At 37.6% G+C, this 21,131-nt stretch overlaps 1 protein-coding gene across 5 annotated transcripts in view; it reads left to right on the plus strand.

Moving 5' to 3' along the window:
- SDCCAG8 (SHH signaling and ciliogenesis regulator SDCCAG8) overlaps window positions 1-21,131 on the plus strand; it is a 100,493-nt gene that overhangs the window by 38,551 nt on the left and 40,811 nt on the right. For all 5 annotated transcript variants that reach the window (XM_048937582.1, XM_048937584.1, XM_048937585.1 and 2 more), the window contains 2 exons: window positions 18,081-18,208; window positions 20,252-20,360. In XM_048937582.1, coding sequence (XP_048793539.1) covers window positions 18,081-18,208; window positions 20,252-20,360 — 237 coding nt within the window. The remainder of the gene's footprint in view (window positions 1-18,080; window positions 18,209-20,251; window positions 20,361-21,131) is intronic.

The following is a 21,131-nucleotide window of genomic DNA, read 5'->3' on the forward strand; positions in this document are numbered from 1 at the left end:
TTATTAATAATGATTTGTTGTGATAGTTAACCAAATGGCTTACCACGCTCCTTTTAGCACAGGGCTGATTATATGCAATAAAACTCTGGATATCTTGGAGGAAGTCTGATAGCCAATGAATTTTTGTGAAAATACATGGCTTGTGTAAATCAGCACTATTTAGTGCTTTTACATAGTGTGGCACCTCTGGGAAGGTGTAACATACAGATGACTTAGATATCTTTACAGTCTATGGTGTCAAACTCAGGAATTCTGTGAGCTGCAAATCAGTGGAGCCTGGGAGCAGTGTTTGGGGCAAGTAATGACCTATGCTGGCCCTGTTCTTACAGTCTTTAGTAGACATCTGCTTTTATCTGCTTTTTGAGACAGGCAGTGAATAAGTACAGCTTCTTTGTTTGACTGAGTGTGGCCACTCTTCTGAGATGTCCTAATCTTTGATAATTTTTTATACGTCATGTTTATATTATGTTTTCTGATTGTAAGTATACGTTTTAGGTATGGAAATGTTTCTATGCTGGCATATGATCATAAGATGTGTACATTAATGCTTGGGAAATCGAGTTACATGAAGGAAAAATATTTGAATCAAATTCTATAATACTGCTTAGGTTTTTTTAATATTCTCTTTATCTTCTTTCTGGGAATACAGTAGGTGATGCTAATGTCACAAGTGGTGGTTGAAGGATGAGATATATATTGCTTCTGAACTATTACCCCCTGGTCCCTCCATAGCTATATTGGTAGCACAGGGTTAGAGATGTTTTCATGCTGTCTTCTGTTTTCCCCAAGTCACAGTGGAAAAGATACCCAACTCAAGTTGCATTTTTCCTCAGCCTGCACTCTCCTTCTCAGATCACCTCTAGTGGAACAAGCTTACTGTACTAGTGAAGGGTCAAGATTTACATGTCTCTAATGGCATTACAGTTCTGTGTTGTAAAGGCCATTGTGTTTTTAATGTGTGGTACATCCATAGTTGTCATGTGGACTTGATTCACTTGCAGTCTGTCCTCCATTCTTTATTCCCTTCACCTGAAAGGGCAGTTGTGCCAGAGATAATACTCACTTGAAGGGTAGTGGTAATTGCAATCCTATGGGGCTTGTGGAATTGTTCACTGGCATTTGCCAAGGAAAACAGATTTTAAGCTCTAGAGTCCTCCCTGTGGGAGGTCGCTACAGAAATTGCACTGATTCAGTGCATCTCTTGGGTATTCTGGCCTTGGCCTCGTCTTACTGATTTCCCTGTTTTCAGGACAGAACCAGCTGGTCAACTGCAAGTCTCCGTCTAAAAGCTGAACTTGAGGGAGTCCCGTGCTGCTGTTATATCGTTGTGTATGATGTTTCTGTTGCCTTGCATGAACATTCTTTGTTCTGGCAAAAATTATATATAGCTGAGGAGTTACAGAAAGAATTTTTTGCTTTGTATCACTTAGTAAATTACTAATGAAGAAAGCTCTTTACTAATCCACTGATTCTAAGCTTGGATATTGTAAATAAATAAAAATGAATACGAGAGCTTTAGATTTTAGGATATAAACATGAGACAGTAAAGATCATATGAATGGATTAAATGAGAAAGAGCATACAAACTATGTCTTAGTGAGAAAAAAAGTGCTCTGCAGAGCTGTACTCTTGTTCAGGAGTCCCACTTCTTTTCTTGCATCCCAGTTTTCAAACCCCGTTGATTGATTAACTGCTAAACAGCTTCTACGTTAACAAAATGTACTTGTTAAAAAAATCAAGGAAGAGGTTACAATTAGCTATTCTAAACCATTGCACAGAGTTTAAATTTGCCTTTTCCTGTCACCTTTGTTTCTGGAGCAATATGTTGCTTAGAAATCTTTGCTATTAACATGCCTTCCTACTATTGAATCTAGTTAGTAATTCTAACATGTATGTTTTCAAATAACTGGGAAAATATGGAACCTTTGAATGCAGTTTCAGTTGTCAGTTGTAATTTTGTAGATGTCACCGTGTAACGAATCTGACCATACTTGCATAACTTTTTTGTAGTTTTGTTAACCCTACTTTTGACTTTTATATTTACTTACAGTAGTTTCCTCAGTAGAAAAATCTTCTGAATTTACTTCTAAAGCCAATTTTAAGTTCTTACTTTGACATGGCTGGGTCTTGCTGATTAAGCTTATCTGAATCTGTTCCTCAAGGCGTATAAAACATACAGATCTATTGTTCTTGGCTCATGAGAGAGTGATTGTTAAAAATCATGTTGGTATGCTAGTGGAAAAGATCACATGAAAGATGCAAGACCCTAACAGCTTGCAAAGATTTTAGCATGTCATCTAATTTAATAAAAACTTTCACTATTCCAGTGTAATGCAATCATCATTAAAAAGCCTTTCCTCTTTTTGTTACAAAACAAGTCAGAATTTATTACTTGCTTTGGTTTGTCAGATGTAGTTCTTCTTTTCATATGCCAGAACAGTTAAATCTTAAGACTTGGAGGAATCACAGAATTTCAAAATTGAGCTTTTTCGGTGTCATCATGTGTTTTCTCAGACATGGACATAGGTAGAGGGCTCAAGCTACGCTTGGATGTAATGCCATCTAAAATTGAACGGGAGATGTGATTGAATAGAATTGGAGCAGATTTTTTATTTATTATTTACTATCATTGTTTGCATATAGAAAATGTTACAAATGGTACTGAATGGCTTCTAGGTGAAGAAAAGTTTCTTACTCAGATAACTGCGCTTCTCTGTTCAGTTAAATGTGATGTGTCAGGGTAAATGAATGCCTGTTCCACTTCCTTGAACAATAAAGGTGGACAAGGGGATGTTGTTTTTCTTCTTTTCAGTTATGTGATATTTCTTTTCTCCCTCATTTTCACAAATCAGATGTTATCTAGAAAGTAGTGTATCAGAGACTGTGGTATTCGGGACTAAAGTGGATTTCAGTAGTGCCTTCCTTCTATGCGCAGATCTGCCTAGCAGCCTTTTGTTAATTTCAACAACACCATTAACTCTAATTGTAGTGCATGTATAATAAATAAAGCACATAAATCTATCATTCCACATCCAGGTTCATGTGGCATTACCTAGTCACAACTTTGCTGTTCTGCTTTGTGATGTCACCAGCATTCCTTATTAGAATTGCTAGAATTGATGTGTACCTACACATCAGATTTCCCATTTAATCTATACTATTAAATTCTAAAATATAAATTAACTTCTTGATTTGTAGGATTTAGTTCTACATAGTCAGCAAGGTACTTGCACAACGCCTGATATTATCTGTTGCGTTTGGGTGTTTGTTGTTGTTTCAATTTTTTTTCTAGGAGACGGTAGTTAGCAGCACACTTTCTCCAACAGTTTTAGCACATCACAAAGAGTCCATTGACTCTGCTGGAAAGAAGATAACAGTCAAAGAAATGTTGTTGCTAATATTAAACGACTGAGATACTGTTTTATGTTCCCAGAGTGGCTGACTGACGAAAGGATCAATAGCACTTATACTGGGGAGGAGGGAAAGGGGAAAAGCAGAAATGAAGTGTAAGCAGTGATTGATTTCAATTTTTTTTTTTTGTACATTTGCTAATTTTACGTAAAACCATTATTTTAAGATGCAGGGGGGAATGGTAACACGAAACAACTCCGGTAACTAATAAACTTTTTAGATCTTGCTTCGTATGTTTACTTTTCATTAAATTTAGGGACGGTTGCAACTGTGTTGTTGCGATTCAGTCAACATTTATTTCTATCTGTTTTTCACATACAAAGGCATTGGGATGCCAGAAAATAAACTGTTAACGGAGAATTAACTTCTTTGGCATGCTTTCATACTTGTCTTCCAAATTAAAGAAAATGAAATGGGCAGAAGCAGAGTGTAGATTACCTCCTTTTTGTCAAAAATGGTGGGAATTTGAAAATTAATAATAAAAAAGGGAACAGATGCAGTAACATGCCAGAGGGAGATTAATGTGGAGAGTAAAATCTGTGAGCAACAAAACTGAAGCAAACTGAATCAGTGGGAGGTGGTTGTACAATCAAAATCAGGATAAAAGAGAAATTACAAACAACCCTGCACTTGTCAAAGTAGTAGTAATGAAATCCTGACTCTGCCAGCAGCGAGAACCTGTGTTAGCACTTTGGGGTAAGGCCGGGAGCCGGGTGCCAGGTAGGAGGGCAGCGCGAGGCTGCTGGGCAGCAGCCATCGCGTGTGGAACAGATGGCAGGGAAAGCTGGCCGGGGAGGGGCTCCTTAGCAGAACTAATCAGACAGTAACAGATAGGGCAGCTGGGAGGACTGACCACCGAGAGGCAAGCGGCGGGGTAGCCGCAGCCTTCCGCGATGTGTGCAGTGGTGTGCCCGTTGGTCCGAGATAAGACCTTGCAATGTCTTTCTAGGCAGAAGCTGCACAAACTTCGGGGCGAACAGAGCGCCTGGCCGCCGCTTGCGCTGATGGGAGACATGAGCTGGCTGCCTGGCCTTGTGCAGCCTCCTGAGCCTCCGGCCCAGCCCCACGAGGTGCATCTGGCTGCCCGTGCCCTGCACAAGTGTTGTTTGCTCTCCCCCTGTCCCACAATATAAGGATGCATGGGGTTGCGTTTTGTTGTGGTGGCACGTTAAATATAGTACTTGGAGATTTGTAGAAATGCAGAAGCATTTGGACCTGGGGACTGATCCAGCAAAATGATGAGAAAACTCTGCTTCTTATTGAAATGGGAAAGAGCTGTAGGTCAGCAGCTTCCCACAGGGCTGGGCCCCATTGATCGGTGAGAAGAATCTTCTGATATTTTGTTTTTGCTTGGAGGGGGGCAGTTGCTTCTTTGTAAACGAGAGCTTGTGAAAAGTGAATTAGGGTCCGAACCTTCTGATCTTGAGCGACATGAAAAATTTTATTCACATAAGAAATAAAAATCAGTAGGATTTCTTGTGCAATGAGAGGTGGTCACGTGAGGGATGAGTGGGTCATACCCTAAGTCGATGACTGTCAGCTTGAAAGAGAAATGAAAACAAGATTTTATCAAGGAAGAGGGAAATAACATCTCAAAGTGTAACAAAGGGAACCTGACTTACTACTGTCCAGTTGTATTTGATCACAGTGTGGGATACTTTTTTAGATAATTAAAAAGGGAACGTACATCTCCTGTGTCTGCTTTTGAACTTGTGTATCTCTCTTTTGCAGAAGGTTTATAGCTTGGTTCAATTATTCGTTTTGAGCAGGGAAAGGAGATGTATTACACAGATTTGAAATAGGTGGTATAACATAGCCATATGCTATTTATGCAGCAGTTTTTTGCAATAAATCTAATTTAGTACTGTCAGAAAAAATTAGACTTATTTGGTATAGCAGCACATTAGGAAATGATTGTGGTAGCTTTGAAAGTTGTCATTCACTCTACTTTACTTGCAATATAATCTTGGAAGGCTTTTTTTTCCTTCCTTCTTCCCTGAGTAACTCCATGAAAATGTCTCAGTCTGTTGTGCTGCAGTTGTAGAAACTGCAAATATTTCCCCAGCTGAAAAGAAGGTCTTGCTTTCAGGTAATTGAAGGGGAAAGACAGAATAACCTCTATTGTTAGCAATTATCTGAATGTATAGGCAGAAAAATCAATGATGTGGGGGATATAGATAGATTCTCCCTTTCCTATAGGTTTTCATAGTGCAGCTGAAATTGTTTATCTCATTATACAGCATGTAGATAAATTAGCTGCTCTGCGTTATTATAGAAGGTAAAATATTTTACCTGCCATGGTAAGACCATATGCTGCTTTACGAAGACTGATACTGAGTGATTTGAAATAAATCGGCTCTGTCGTGTTCTGGCAATGCCTTTTGGAAATTTTGAAGCTTGTGAACGTTATGTCAAGATAATACACATTTAAATATCTTTCTATTTAATCATTAAAACATTTAAGATTATTGTACCAACATTGAAAGGACGCTGATGAAGTTTAAAAGAGGAAGAAAAAAGATAAGTGAACAAATAAATCCAAAATCATCTGTGAATTTTGAACACTGAAGTCTTTATAATAATTACCTTTTTTCATTTGTAAAGTATGCAGACGTGGTTTACAACTTAATTTATAGCCTTACAATACAAGTTTCTCAAGAAAAACAAAATGATATGCTTTCAGATTTCAATCTTAGGTTTATGCAAATTTTTCTCCATGGCATTTAAACTGCAAGCGGTCACATCAAATTTCTCTAATGATTTCATCTTTTATGCAGTGCGTCAGGTTGCTGAGGCAGCCAAAATGCTGCTGCGTGGAGCGGGTGTTTCGGGAGCGACAATACTTAGAGTGCTTGGGAGTGAGCAGTGAATTCAGATGAAATGTAGAAGAGACTGCTGCAGAAAACAAACATCTTTGGAAGGTCTTTGTTTTGAGCAGCTATTATTCAGCACTAACAGTAATAAGTTTGTGTGTGTACCAAATATTTACTTCAATTTCATTCAAATTATGTTTTCTATTTGTGTGACTAATGACAACAGGATAATGATTTATTATGGTTTAAAAAAAAATCTTTCAGACACTTGTATTCAAGGCTGCTGGATTTTTGGCTGAATTCTCTACTGGAGAAATGTTTCTAATTTTTATCCTTCTTGACTAGTCTTGGACTTTTCTCTCAAGTCTATCTGAAATTTCGATTTTACAATAAATTGAAATGTGCTTTTTCTATCAGCATTTGGTAATTATGAACTTAACTTTAAAAGCTGCCTTGTGCTTTTAAAAGCACACTGGTAGTCATTTACTTTGTGCTGTCACGGTGACAGTTTTTCTTTCCTTATGCAAGATTCTGCTCCTGAGATTCTCGCCTAAGAAAATATTTCAACAGGGAAACCAAAAGGTCCTTAATTAGAGACTTGATGCAACTTGACATTTAAGAGCATCAACCTGAAGGTTGTCATCTCTGTGGAAGGTAGCTGGTGGATGGAGGCAGGCAGGCAGGCAAATTACCTGAGCATGCCAGCATTGGCTGCTCCGCTGCTCTTGCCACCCCCGCACTTTGTGCCCTGGTGCCGCTGACTGGCCGGGGGGAAATGTGAGCTGGGAGAAGCCTGTCCTGAGCGAGCAGATGAGTGCTGCTTCTGCCGTCGGCTGCTCGACAGAGCTGACCTCCTTTCCCTGTCTGTGCTGGCAGCCTGGCGAGTTTAGTAGCATGCTGCCATTGGTTGCCCCTGTGGTATCCTGGTGATTCAAGTATCAAACTCTGCTTTTGCAGAAACAGGAGCAACTGTTCTTGATTAGCTGATCCTTGTTGTTCAGATGCCTTCTCCAGGGCTCAAAATAAGGATTAAATGTTTCTTTGTCATTAGATGGAACAATGCTGTGTATTCTGTTTGTCCCAAAGTTCCTCTTCCATTTCCAGTGCTTTTGTTGACCTGCATGTAGTTTCCTGAGGAGAAAGATCATGACATCAGAGAACATTTACTTGTGAACGCAGGGACTAATCCCCGTGTAAGGCATGTATTAATGTTAAGTTATTATTGAGCTAAACTTACATAGTACTTGTCAATGCAATTTTTATTAGAGTCAAATTCAGACCTAACATAAGTGTAACTGCATTTCTGCTAATGAGATTGGATTAGCTCTTGGATTTGCTCCCAGAAAGCTTTACTTTAAATTCTTTTTTTTCTTTTTTTTTAACAGAGTAATAAAGTGCTTGTTTCATTATAATTTCTTATAAAACTTAAATATGTATTTATATTTTTTCGCACTAAATTTAATCTTGGTGAAATAATTCTTCCCCCCCTCCCCCTTTTTTAAGGGTGCCCAAGATGCAGGCAGTTAAATTGAAAGTTATTTCTTATTTTAGAAGAGACTGTCGAGGAGGTTAGTTAATAATTCAGGAGTTTGCTGGTATCAGAACCTATTCCTGAAAAGAAATACAGGCTCAGGAGTTGCTGAAAATGTATCCTCTTGGCAATATGAAATTAACCTCAGCTTCAACAAAGAATCTTTACAATTCATCCTAGTTTGTAAGGCAGTATTTTAACCAAGATGTACACGTGTGTTTACAAGGCTTGCAAGCAGGAAAAAATATTGAGATTTTTTTTCTCCTTAAACAGTGTTTCATTTTAAACATCTGTAGGCAAGTTTGGAAACTCATAAACTTACTTGGCTGTTCCTATTTTATCTTTGCATTTTCAGTCAATCTCTTTGTTGCACAGTGTTAAAATGAATCAAAGCCTTTCATTTATTATTTTTATTGTTGTATTTTTTCCTTTTTCACTTCTTTATATAGCCTTGCAAGTTCTTCTTCTCAGGGATTATGCCAGTCTTTGCAAGGAGGTATATGTACACGAAGAAAACCATATTAGCTGTTGTGTTAATAAATGACTACAGTATCTTATTTTACTTCTGTATTATTTCTCTTAAAACCCAAACTGATCTTCATAAATTGAGCACTGCAAAGAACTTCATCTTCTGCTGGTTAGCAGAAGTGGATTTAAATCCACACCGACAGTTCATTTGACAATGACCTTGAGGGGCTTTGCTTCTTGAAGAAGAAAGCAGAAGCTTGCGGTAAACAAAGTTCACTTCTGACAGATGGATTGAATGACAGAAAGGTTGCGAGTGCCAGAATAGCCCTGGCAGAGGAGGAAATGTTCAGTGGAATCCAACAGGAGAGGAGGTGTGAACAGGTGCAGGGTTGCTGACGGAAGGGGAACCAGATGGAAGGAGCCAGAGCCAGTTTATTTAAAGGAAAAGGCAGAAAACACTGAAAGGCTGTGCGATCAGTGGCTAAAAGTGTGCATGGAAGAAGGTAAAAATTCACAAAGCAAAACTGCACAGTGGGATATCTAGCACTTAACATAACGGTAGTAATTTGTGAGTTCAGTTTTAAAGTTGCTATTGAAACATGTTTCTCCTTAAATCTTGACAGCATAAAGAAGAGATTAATAACTTGACTAAAAAAGAAAGCAACCAACCAACCCTTGACTAGTATACTATTTGTCCATTATTTCTAATATTAATGCGCAGACAGTGTTTCAGTCTGGATGATACCAAAATTATGCCGCAGCTAACCAAACCAGTGAAGGACCCATAAGGCTGGATTTTTGTTTTTTGACTCACCTGGCTGTATCTAGTTCCTGTGATATGTGGGTATATAAGCATGTCTTTTATTGGTATATTTCTGTAACACCTAGGCAAATCAACGTCAAGTACAATGTAACATTAGCATAGTATTTGCTTGGTTTTGCTTTTTGGTCACAGCATTGTCAGATTGTTGGAGTATGTGATATTTTGCTGTAGAATGGGGGAGAAGTCTAGCTTACCCTACATTAAATATCTTCACAATAAATTTTCTCTTTCAGATCGTCTTCAAGAAGAACTAATTGTTGTGTGAAGTTCTGCTTCTTCCCAGGCTGTTTGTGTGAGGCTTGATCCTTGGGAGGCAGAGAGTAATGTTCCTCAGTTCTTAACTTCATCAATAGTCGGGGAGAGTTAACAGCTTCAGAGCATCAGACCTGTGGCTAATATGGTAGCTTGACTGGAAGTTGTGTGTCTGCCCAAACAGAATGTCTGAAAAATTTGAGGTGGCTGTTCAGCAGGCATTCAGAGTGCATCTGTGATCTACTGGATCATTCAACTGTGCTGATCTGATGCGGATCAGGTGTGGCCACACAGTCACTTTTCTTTTGAATTAGCCAGAGCATGCAATGCGCTGTTTATGCTGACTTTATGCCAGCTGCAGGGGGACAAATGATACCTGATTCAGCACAAAGCTTGCTGGTATAAAATTAGTGTACCAAAATCATTGGATTTTTTTTTTTTTTTTTAAAAACAAATTCAAATTGACAGACTGTGTTCATAGCAAATCAGATCTCTGCGTCATTTAGCTGCATCATTTTTTGTTTCAACAGTAGGAGCTTGAAGTCTGGATATACTGTATCAACAAGCTGAGCTTTGGAGTACAGATTTACAATGGTTCTGATGTGGTTTAAATCTGTGCTGCTAGTGAAAAAGCAATTCCATAGAGGGGTAACATGTGGCTCTGCCTGGCTACATACCCACACATCTCCAGGCCCTTGCTTAGGTTAATACTGGTGTCCACATGGTCAGAGAGTTCAGGGAGCCGATTCTTTTGAAAAACAATCACTTGCTCCTGGTGAATTTGTATGAATGCTGATCGTCAGAGGACAAAAAGAATGCACCTTAAACTGACAGCGTTGCCTTAGATTGGCTTAAAACTGTTACGAAATCACATCGTAAGAGACTGCTGGTACCAAATTCAGGAACAGCAATAAGTCAAAAAAATTACTCCTTCATTTTAAACATAGAGAAAATAATTTATGTAACTGTGTGTACGAAGTAAATGCCTGCAAAAATCTTCTATGTGAAGCAAACATTTCAACATTAGGCCATCTGTGAAAGTGCTTGTGGAACAAAGAGCAAAGGAGGAAGGAATATTTTGTAGAAAAGGGCACAGTACTGTGAAGTGCTTAGTGCTATGCACTAAGTGACAGAAACCACTTCTTCTCATGTAGTATCTTCATGTGCAACTTCTATGCTGTACTTAATTGCATGTTTCTGTGTGGTCTTATCAGCCAAGTAGTTCACAGTCTGATAGTAATAGCATTTACAGTTTGGGTGTTTACATGCAAGGTGCGTGTCTTGCAGGCAAGGTTTATGGATGTGCCAGAAAAAGAAACTTACTTTTTTTTTTTCTTTCCTAATAGTGAAAGAGAGGGCAGTTAGCATTAAGCTGTGCCTTGGCATACGCTGAAATACCCAAGCTTAAAAGGAATTACAGTCTATATTGAGAAACTGGCGGTTTTCAGTACATATCTTCTGAAGGAAAAACACTGAAGTAATAGAACAGTGTTAGAGATTACTTATTTGAAAATTATTTATTTTATGCTGATTTTAACATTAGTGAGAAATCCAGTCTTTTCATTTTGTTAATAGAGCCAGTACCCAGCAATAGTAACAGCACCAGTAGTGCATATGCTGAAGTTAATGGTTTTAAAGCTTCTTCATACTGCATAAGCCTTTATAGGAAGAATACTCTGTGTCTCTCAGTTCATATTCCCTTAAAACTTTCCATTTTTTACTCGCTCATCATCATAGTTAATGGCAAGTTTTGAAGTAGTTTTCAAGCATAGTAAGTAATCAAAAATAGAGAGGTCATTTTCATTAGCAGTCACTGATTAATAATATATTCTGATGCCTCTGGCAGGATTTAAAGATCAAAATGAAAGCCTGGACTTAATTTTTTTCTGTAAAACTTCTAATACTATATACTACATAAAGTACAAACATCTTTAGGAGTTGTAAGCGCTTCCCAGCTGTTGTAAATATACTTCAAGTAGAGGAAACTGGGAAAAAAAGTTTCAGTGGAAACAAGGAAGGCATATGCACTAAATTTCCATCTCAGCAAAATTGAAATCCTCAGAATAAGCAGGATGTTGTGTAACAAGATTGAAATTATTTGGATTTTGGAAAAGGGGATGGATTTGTGTAACCTATTTTATTATTTGCACTGTGGGAAAAATAGTTGTAAGCAAGTTTATCAAACATTTATATCCAGTCTCTTGAGAACGTTGGAAATATAAACAGAGCTCTGTCTTTCTTGCTTTCTCCCCCAGAAATGTTCCTTACAGTTGAGGTGTTTTTGTGAAGTGACAGTACCCGGGGAGAGTTGTCTTTTCTGGTTGCTTGTCTCAGATAGGATAGTAAAAGGTTTTGTTTCATTCATAAACCTACTTTTAAGATCTTTCTATTCTAGAATTATTTCCATACTATCTTCTTCTCTTGCAGGTCTGTATTTGAAAAGTTTAATCAATTTGAATGTTTAATTTCATATCACATTTAAGCCCTTATCTTAAGGCATAACTTTTGTAATTGCTTTCAGTAGCTTCTTCTTCACGTAGTTATGAGAAGAAAACTCTGATACTTCATAGTTTTTCAAAGCTTCCTGTGCCTACCAATGAATGTAAGTAGACATCTTTCATTATAAAAACAAAAATTTTGTAAGCTTCACTTCTCGCAAGTAAGACTATTTGCATTCTTAAAAGTCAAGCATTCCTCCACTTTTACTGAAGTATTAACTGAATCTCTGCAAAATGTGACCATACAAATGTTGCTTGTACTGAAGCTCACCAACGCAGTGTGCCGGCTGGGGCAGATTCCAGAAACTTGAGCTTTCCACTGAGAAGACCTGGCAGCCAGCTCCAGAATCAGCATCCAGTCAGCTCCCAGAAACAGACAGAAAGAGCAGCTCAGTGGGTAATTCCCACAATGGGATACAGGAAGGGCAATTTTTCAGCTTCTTGGAGGGATTTGAAAAAGTGACCTGACCATGATGCTTTCAGAAGTTGTTTCTACATAATTCTTCCACTTGCATGCATGCATGCATACATTTTTTTTTCTTCATTTATTTTTGGATATTAGAAACATTCATGTCATGCCTCTCCTTCTGCCCTGTAAAAGAACTGAGTGCCATAAAAACATAGTGTGGTGAGTTGACACAAGCAGGGAAAAATCAATACATTTATTTAAAAAAAAAAGGGGGGGGGGATTAAATACAAAATTTACATTGTTTTGCAAGAGGAGAACATGAAACACTGCCCAGCTATGTCCTCAGTCATAACAGTCCTCAGTATTAATAGGGATCAATTAGATGATTAATATTATAAGCCTTATAAAAGAAGATAACCAGAACTAAACAAAAGGTTCCTTGAAGCTTGACTTAAGAGAAAGGGAGGTATCTTCAGATTCTAAGTCTTATTATTACCTGACCCTAACATATGAGCATGTTACATACTTATCTGCTAGTTTTTAAGATGTGGTAATAAATGATTTTGAATCATGACTACACTTAAAACCAACATTTACTTCCTTATCTGCAGAATTTGGAATCTTACTGTCTTGTATTTCCTTACCTTAAGTATTTGGAACACTAAAACTTCAGATAACGAGTTTATAGAGTTATGCTCTCCATTGTAAATAACCTAATAGGATACTGCAGTGATGTTCAACTGGGTGGCAGGTCTAAAAGCAGTTTTCAAAGTTGTTTTGCGTTACTAGAAAAAATGATTTAAGACTATACCGAGGAAGAAAGACTTCTTGGTACTTTTCAATTTCTCTTAGTGTTTTGGAAGCAACTGCTAAGGTTTCTCTGCTCATCAAAAAAAAAAAAAAAGCAAAAAACAAATCCTTATCCTTCTGTGTATGACATAAAGATACATGTGGAGCACAGAGAGAAGAAATTTGTAAAGTGTTGTGAAGCAAACTATTATTTCATTTTATACACATTCTTCTATGACCTTTGTTAGTATTTGAGTGCTTTCTGTTATAATAGTAGGAACTGTATTTTTCTAATATTTCACATAATAGGAAATACACGTAGACACTGTAACCTCTTCTTCCAGATTTTATTTTCTTTTACTGTGTATGTTGCTATGTAGCTTGAAAGAAGAGCAAGGTTGTGCTCTGATTTTCCATCCTTCTCTTGATACCTGTAGCTGAAATAACATGAGCAGCCTGTAAGAAGATGGTTCAGAAAGCTGCTTGTTATGCTTGTTAGGGCAGTCTGTTAGACCTGTGTCATGGAAACCTTGCAAATTAGACTGTATAAAAAACTTCTGGACCTTTGTATCCAGAGGTATTGGCTGAAATCCTTGAAGTTCCTAATACACATAGATTTTTCAAGTCCTGTTATCAAAAGTATTTGAATTGATTTTAGTGCCTGTGGGCCAAATTTTTGTAAAGATACTAGAAATTCAGTGCTTAAGTACCTTCTCAAAACTATTCTTCCATTTGGTAAATGGGTAGCACAAGCTTGTATGTGTTCTCAAAAACTCTTGGCAAGCTAAGGGAGACCTCAGTTATGTGCTTCTCATCTTATGAAAGCATTTGCTATGCAGTAGTTCACAGTGTTGGCCTTCTTGGCTGCCTGTTACCTGGGAATGGGCCCATGTTTGACTGGGCATGTGGAAGAAGTGCTAGGCTCCACAGGGCCTTTTGCTGCCTACGTGTGAGTGTTCGTGCAGAGTCTGGGAGTGGGCTGTTACTGAGAGCAGCATTCCTGGTTGTTCAGGTATCGCAAACATTTGGAACAACAGTGCAATACTGCCAGCTGCTCTTTAATGATTTATGAACTCCAGTTTAAAATAAGTATGTCTAAAAGCCTACAAGATTTTGTAATTAAATATTTAATTAACAAGAAATGAAGATGTCAGAAATGAGATTATTATAGCCTCTGATGTGCTGCAGGACTTACATAGTTGTTAGAGTATTTTAATTTGTTCAATTAAGTTTGTAGTCCTTACTAATGGATCCATTAGCTTTTTACAAAATGCTGTATAGTGATCTCATGGAAAAATCAAACAGTCAGTAGAGGGTACGTGGTTGTTTCAACACCATAGTTGCTTTGTGAGGAGGCTTACTGGCAACTTCCAGAGTCAAAGGCCTAATTCTGTGCTGTGATTCATCTTGTGTTTCCTCTTTTTGTATTTTTACTCTTGGCAAAACGGAAGTTGTACGGACTTATTTACTACTAAACTGCACTGTGACATTCAAAGTTGTATCAATCTAAGTTTTATTCTTTTGTAGGCAAAAATCTATTTATTTATTTATTGTCAAATGTCACTATGTCAGTAATATTTAAATTCTTTTTTCTTTCCCTTACTTGCATAAAAGTAGTCTTCTGTTGAAAACTGGACCTGTGAACTAGTTTTCATTTACTAATGATGGAGAAGGGGTTTGTTTCTTTGCTTGTTTTACTAAATTTGGTGACTCAAGTTGAGCCAATGTGCTTTACACATTAGCTTTGATGTCAAAGTGAATTTTCACTTGATTTTCAGCAAAGATTTTTTATGGGTTGCAAATGATGGATGGAATGAAGTTCTGTTCTTCATCTTCCTGTTCTATAAGCTGCAGCTCATTGTGGCCTTAGTTTCACCAAGAATTATTTAGAAATAAGTTAACTAAGTGGGCTGTCCTTGACAGCAGTAACTCAGGCTCAGAGCAGCAGGTGCTCCAAGAAAATCACTATGGAAAACATGTACTTGAGAGCAGAGGTCAAGGAGAACTTAAGTTTGTCTCCTTGCTTCTGACTATGTGGCACAAAAATGAAAATCACCATGAGTTTAATACTTCTGCTTTAGTGAAATTGGCCCATGTGATGGCCAAATCCGCAACTATAGGCTTTTACTGGATGTTTCAGGATAGATACTGTTAAAGAACTTTAAGTTTTACTACTTTCTGTTTTCAGTGTTTTCATTCTGTTGGAGAACAGGCTGCAACTCATCCATTCTATATCGTTTTCATTGGTAAACTATTGTTGATGCTTTAAAAAATGCTGGTACGATTAATCTTAAGCCATCATTTCAGATTCTAATCTTACTTGCATCGTCAATATTGGACTGTGCTTCCCTTGCATTTCACTGTCTTTGTGTTTTCCTTTAGTCAACATGAGAAATGTTGAAGCTATTGCAATAGAAAACTTACAGTGGTGGAGGAGCATAACTTTCTCTAGCTTTGTCTAGCTTTGTCTAGCTACAGTTGAAAGGGTTTTTTTTTTGTTTTGGTTTTTTTTTTTCTTAAACCAAGCTCACTTTCTTTCATGTTTCAGAGTAATTGCAACTAAGTAGCCATTGCTAAACCTTTCAAGATTGTTGCCTTCCTGTTCTGCTGGTTGTGGCAGGAATGCTACTAATAGTTCTAAAATTTCTTGGGTCTTTTTATACATGTTTTATGCACACTTATTTTTATTTTATTTTTTTTTGGGGGGGGGGGGACGGGGGGGGGGGGACGGGACGACATTTTCTGTTAGAGGACAGAGAGACTGAAATAAGGGGGCACGGAGGGTGTCAGATCTCTGTGTGAGTGATTCACCACTCGGTTCAGACAACTTTGTCTCCAAGCAGTTTTTCATTCCTCAGCAGCTCTAAGCACCTCAGGTCTTGCTCTTGTAGCACTGGATAGGTCGCAGTCCCCAAAATACTGAGACTGATCAGCTACAATTCGGCTTAAAGACTTACCTGTGTCGTCTTACTCTTTTAGTCTGTTTTTTATGCATTACATAAAGTCACCAATTTTCACCCACTCCTGTACACTTCAGATATAAGGAACTCATCATGAATCCACTGTTTCCAAGGTCCTGTTTGTTTGCATTTACAGTAGGTAGCCTAGATGCATTGCTTTTTTGGGTGAATCCCCTTAGCAAGAGGATGTTCTCCTTTTATTTTGAACTCTCCAATAGCATGAGTTCTTGTTGGACAGGAGGGACCCCATCAATGAGAAATGGACCTGTACAGGTCTACCTTGGTAGCTTGAGCTCTCAAAGCATGGAACCAGTCAGCTAGCTGTGTTTCAGATGACAACTTAGTACCCAACAGCAATCTCACACAAAGGCACTGTAAAACAAAATACTGTGTTGATGCCACTTTCTGCTGCTGGAAATGTGTGGTGGAAATGTGAGGTGCTGGTGCATTTTGTTTTATTTTTTTAAACAGTCCAGGCCTCATGACAGCTGTCTGAAGGCAAAAGACATTTGGAACTGGAAGGAAGGGGTTTTTAGATTGTTTTCTTTCCCGCAAATATGAAATGTTTTTTCATATTGAAGTTTTCCAGATTTGGAACTTATACTTAAGAACTGATGTAAGTATTACTCCTTAGTACAGTATCAGTATATTTACAAAGTAATTCTGAGAGTGATGTGATAAAGTATAAAACAATGTTTGAAATATCCTTGAACAATGTGCTTTGTTTCCTTAAAGCTATAATATTCCTGCTATTGAAGTGTATTATCTCTGTCAAATCGCTCAGTCCCACCTCAGAAAAAGCTGCCTGTGATTTCAAAGGGAGTTTTGCCCCAGGTACTGCTTGCAACATCAGGACCAGGAATTAGTGTAATGTAACCCACCATTTGTATTGCTTTGGGGTAAATTTAAGAGAGAAGATTTAACATTGTGTATGTCATGCTGAGATATTGCAATATCTTGGATGGGTTATTAGGCACTGATCCAAAGGTTAAGTGCAGCAACCACATGAGATGTGGCTTTATCCTTACATGATCTGTGCCCGTGTTCTATTTTGTAGTCCCCTGGAATGGAAATTATCACTAGTATAAAACAGCACGTTTCTAAGACTTCATTGGAATCTATCCTAAGCTATAAAATGTAGTTTCAATACAAGTGTGTGTGTGTGTGTGTGTGTGTATGTCCTTTGAAATCTAGAAATCAGTCCTCGTATGTGTGGAATTTTGAATCTACGTCCAAATATGCACAAGAAAAATATTTACGACCTCTGGGAAAGTCTAGATATAAATCTGTGGTTGAGGATCTTTTCTAATTTATATGCATATATCTTTTTTGTTTCTTATTTTCCATGCTGTTTTTGCTTGGCTTGCATTAAATAAAATGCTTCAATGGAGTGTGGTAGTCTAGCATTTGTTTTGCCTCAGGAGTAGATTGCCCCATCTTGCGTATCTGGTCAAGTAAATTGCTCTCTTGCCTGTGTACTTCGATAATAGTACTGGGCTTTAGACCTTCCTGTACAGCCCCCTAGTGAGCAGGGCTGCAAGGGTTGGGCCTGCGTGGCGCTAACAGGCTTCTGTGTTGTAATGGATGCATTCATCTCCTATTTACATAAATTAATAGTTAAAACTTGTTTGGTTGCTTAAGAAAACTCATTAGGCTTTTAGAGTAGCTGAATTATGAGCACTGTGGCAATTGCTCCCATTGACTTGTCTCCCGCTGGCTCACTGGGAACCAGTCCATCTCAGGGTCAGGTCCCTGAGTTTCCTTACTAAATTAAACAGATAGCATTTAAAAGAAAATACAAGTCATCTGTTCAGTGCAAAATGCATGTTGAGGAAGTTCGTTACAAAAAAGAAGTTATGTTTAAATTTAAAAAAATAAAATTATAGTCTTAATAGCTAATATTCACTCAGGAAATAGGTCATAATTTTTACCCATTTTCTACTAGGCACTAGAGAAAGCTTGACATTGTAAGAGAAAGGTCAGCTTGCTTAACCTGCAGTGGGATAGAAATGATTCATGTGAAAAGCCTGGTCAGATTCTGAGTTTTGTTTTTCTTAATTGAACGTTCTGCTTTGCCTTTTTACCTTATTTTACCAAATTTAAATTTTTTTCCTTTTTTTTAATAGATTGGAGAAAGAGAGCATTCAGCGCAGCATTAGCAATGAAGCAAAGGCCCGAGCCCTTCAGGCCCGGCAAAGAGAGCAGGAGCTGACACAGAAGATGCAGCAAATGGAGGCCCAGCATGAGAAAACTGGTAGGTGGTAGGGAAAGATTAGAGCCTGGGCACTCACTCACAAGCCAGGCCCACGCCTTACTGTGAAATGACATCAGGAACACCTGTAACCTTTGGCTGGCCGAAGGGAGCAGATGCTAACTACACCGGAGATTCCGAATTACATATTAGTTAGCGTTTAAAAGAGAAAATGGAAAGTATTGCCCACTGTCTGTTGATTTCAGAGTGCTGCTCTCACATCTGTTGCACCATCTGGATTATGAGTTTATTTACCTGTGTTCAAGAAACGTAAAGCTGAGAGAGACCACAACAAAGTAGAAAAACAAAGGGCTTGTTTTTGGCTGGATTTTCAGGCACACATGTTATATAAAGAAAATAGCATCAGAAGCTCTGCGGGAAATGCTCTGAGCTTACAGTTAAAGTCTCCTGAATAGCATTGAACAGTTCCCACAGTACACACATTATAGCTACTCTAAAAGCTTAATGAGTTTGCTTCGGCATCCAAACTGGAGAAAAGCTTTAGCCATTAATCGGTTCTTAATTCACTGTCGCAGCTGGATGTAATTCACTGGCTCCAAATTGATATGTTCCTTTATTTAATCTTTGCAGCCTCAAACATTTTTAGCATTAGTATGAGCCCCCTCCCAACACCCCCAATCTAGAAGAAAGATATTTAATCCCTTGCATACTTCAGTTTGTCATAATAAGAGACTTCATCATATTGACTTAGCAGATCAATAACTCCTAACCTTAATCTGTGAGTAAAAATGGATTTTACAAAACAAAAAAAGCCTTTTGTTGTTTTGTCATGCCAGTAAATTTAACAAAGGGGCATATTAAAACAAAAAATAATTTTTAAGGAGGTAGCCTCTGAGCATAGAAAGGAGAAGAAGCTTCAGCTTTTATGGACCGTGATGTATTCATATGTTTAATGAAATAGCATTCTTTTCCCCCGGTCCTTTAATGCCTTTGGAAAAATGATGTAGCCTGTATTACTTCTTAGCAGTGCCAGTTAATACCTGAAGTAGCAGGCACATTTACATCTCCCGTTGATTTGTTTTTTTGCCTTTTTTTGCAGCATTATCGCAGTACTAGAGGACGTTATCTTGTGTTGAGGGATTGCAAACAGCTATGTTATACCTACTGTCTACACAGTAGGAGAGAAGAAGCACTCAGAATCACAGAATTCTTGCTCTAGACACCGCATCTACATATGACCAGGTGTAACTTTGCACAAGAGATGTATAAGTTACCCTCCTGGTGCATTTATTATCCCAGTACATAAAAATGAAACAACTTTGAGGTTGAGTATGTATACAAGGAGGTGCTGAAAATAAAGAAACCCTTGTGTATTATGATCTTTCATGCATAAAGGAAATTTGGGTAATAGTTGTCTGTGATTCTGTGAATGATTTTAAAAGCAGGAATCAAGAAAAACTATTTTGGACTATCTTCCTCTCAGAAGAATAAAGGTCTTTTATTTCTAGGTCATGAGTTTTGGTGTAGCCCAAGCTACTGGTAGCTGAAATGAATTTATAAAAACTGGATAATAAGTCTTGTATCTGATCATGAGAGACTGAACATAAATTACAGTAAGCACAGGACACTGTAAATAAAATAACCACCCTCTAAAAGGACAAAATAATGCACATTACAGTCTGCGTGCTTGGATTACTAGCATATCCTCTGCACCAGCTGAACAAGCAAAAGGCTGCTAAGGCTGCTAATTTTATTCCTCCCAGAAATATCAATAACTTTCCAGCTAAAAATTAAAACCACTGGCTGCAATATATGGTCTTTACAGGGATTCCTGTCACACAAGACCTGATTCAGTGGTCACATCACCTTAACACTTTAGGTTAGCTTATTCTGACATACAGCCTTTACTTGGTGAATGGTGATGTTATAATTCCGTGTGCATGTAGCTGGAGTATGAAGAAACATACCAAAACCAGTGGGATCTAAACAAGAGAAATAAAGAATATATTAAATAGTTTCTAAATTCTCTATACGTTTATGTAATTTTAAAATGATTTTCTAGTTTTCTAATTTTATTGTTTCTAGTAAATGAATTGGACTCATTGCTGACTTCCCAGAAAACATTCATAGGAAAATTAAAGAAAGAATGTTGTTTGTTGGCGAGCAAATTGGAACAAATGTCAGAAAAATACAGGTTAGTATATTTTCTTATCCTGCCCCCTTTATTATTTTGACATGCTTCCTTATTTTGTATCTGTTTTTCAATATTTGTTATTGTTCATCTTGTCCCAGATATTGCACATCCTCTCAATATAACACATGCCATTTAAGTAACACGGATGGATTTTTTTCCAAGACAGTTCTCATTTTCTACTTTCAGGTTATGTTTGTGGCTATTAATTTAATCTTTTTGGTTTTAGATAAATCCAGTTTAAAAATTGCTTACTATATTATTTCTGATGTTCTTATTCTTAATATGAAAAGTAGAAAGTTCTTAGTGGAACTACAATTCCAGTTTATCAGAAGCTATGTTAAAAATAGTAAATACTTAAAGCTCTCAAAACCATAGCGTGTTGCTTTAGTTATTTACTTAAAGCTCCATTCATAACAGTACACGCCGAATAATTATCTCTGAAAAATTTGTTGTCATTGAAGCTCTGATTCTGCTGACGCTTATTATGTGGTGCTCTCATTTAGAATCAGTAGTAGTGCTACATACGAAACCATTAAAAATTCTGAAGTACAATTAAAATTAGAAGCAATAACTGGTTTAAATAAATGCAAAAGTAGGAAGGTATCTATTTAAAAACTGAGTTCTATAGGACAGGAATATTGCAGTTCCAGCCCTCATATTCCTTCCTTGTCATTACTTTCATACTGAAAAATATGCAACATCAAATAGGCTTTTTGTTGAAACTTTCTGCAAGGTCATATGAAGGGTAGTGGGGAAAAAAAAGCTGAAATG

This window comes from Lagopus muta, chromosome 2, assembly GCF_023343835.1.
Source record: "Lagopus muta isolate bLagMut1 chromosome 2, bLagMut1 primary, whole genome shotgun sequence".
Classification (NCBI taxonomy): domain Eukaryota; kingdom Metazoa; phylum Chordata; class Aves; order Galliformes; family Phasianidae; genus Lagopus; species Lagopus muta.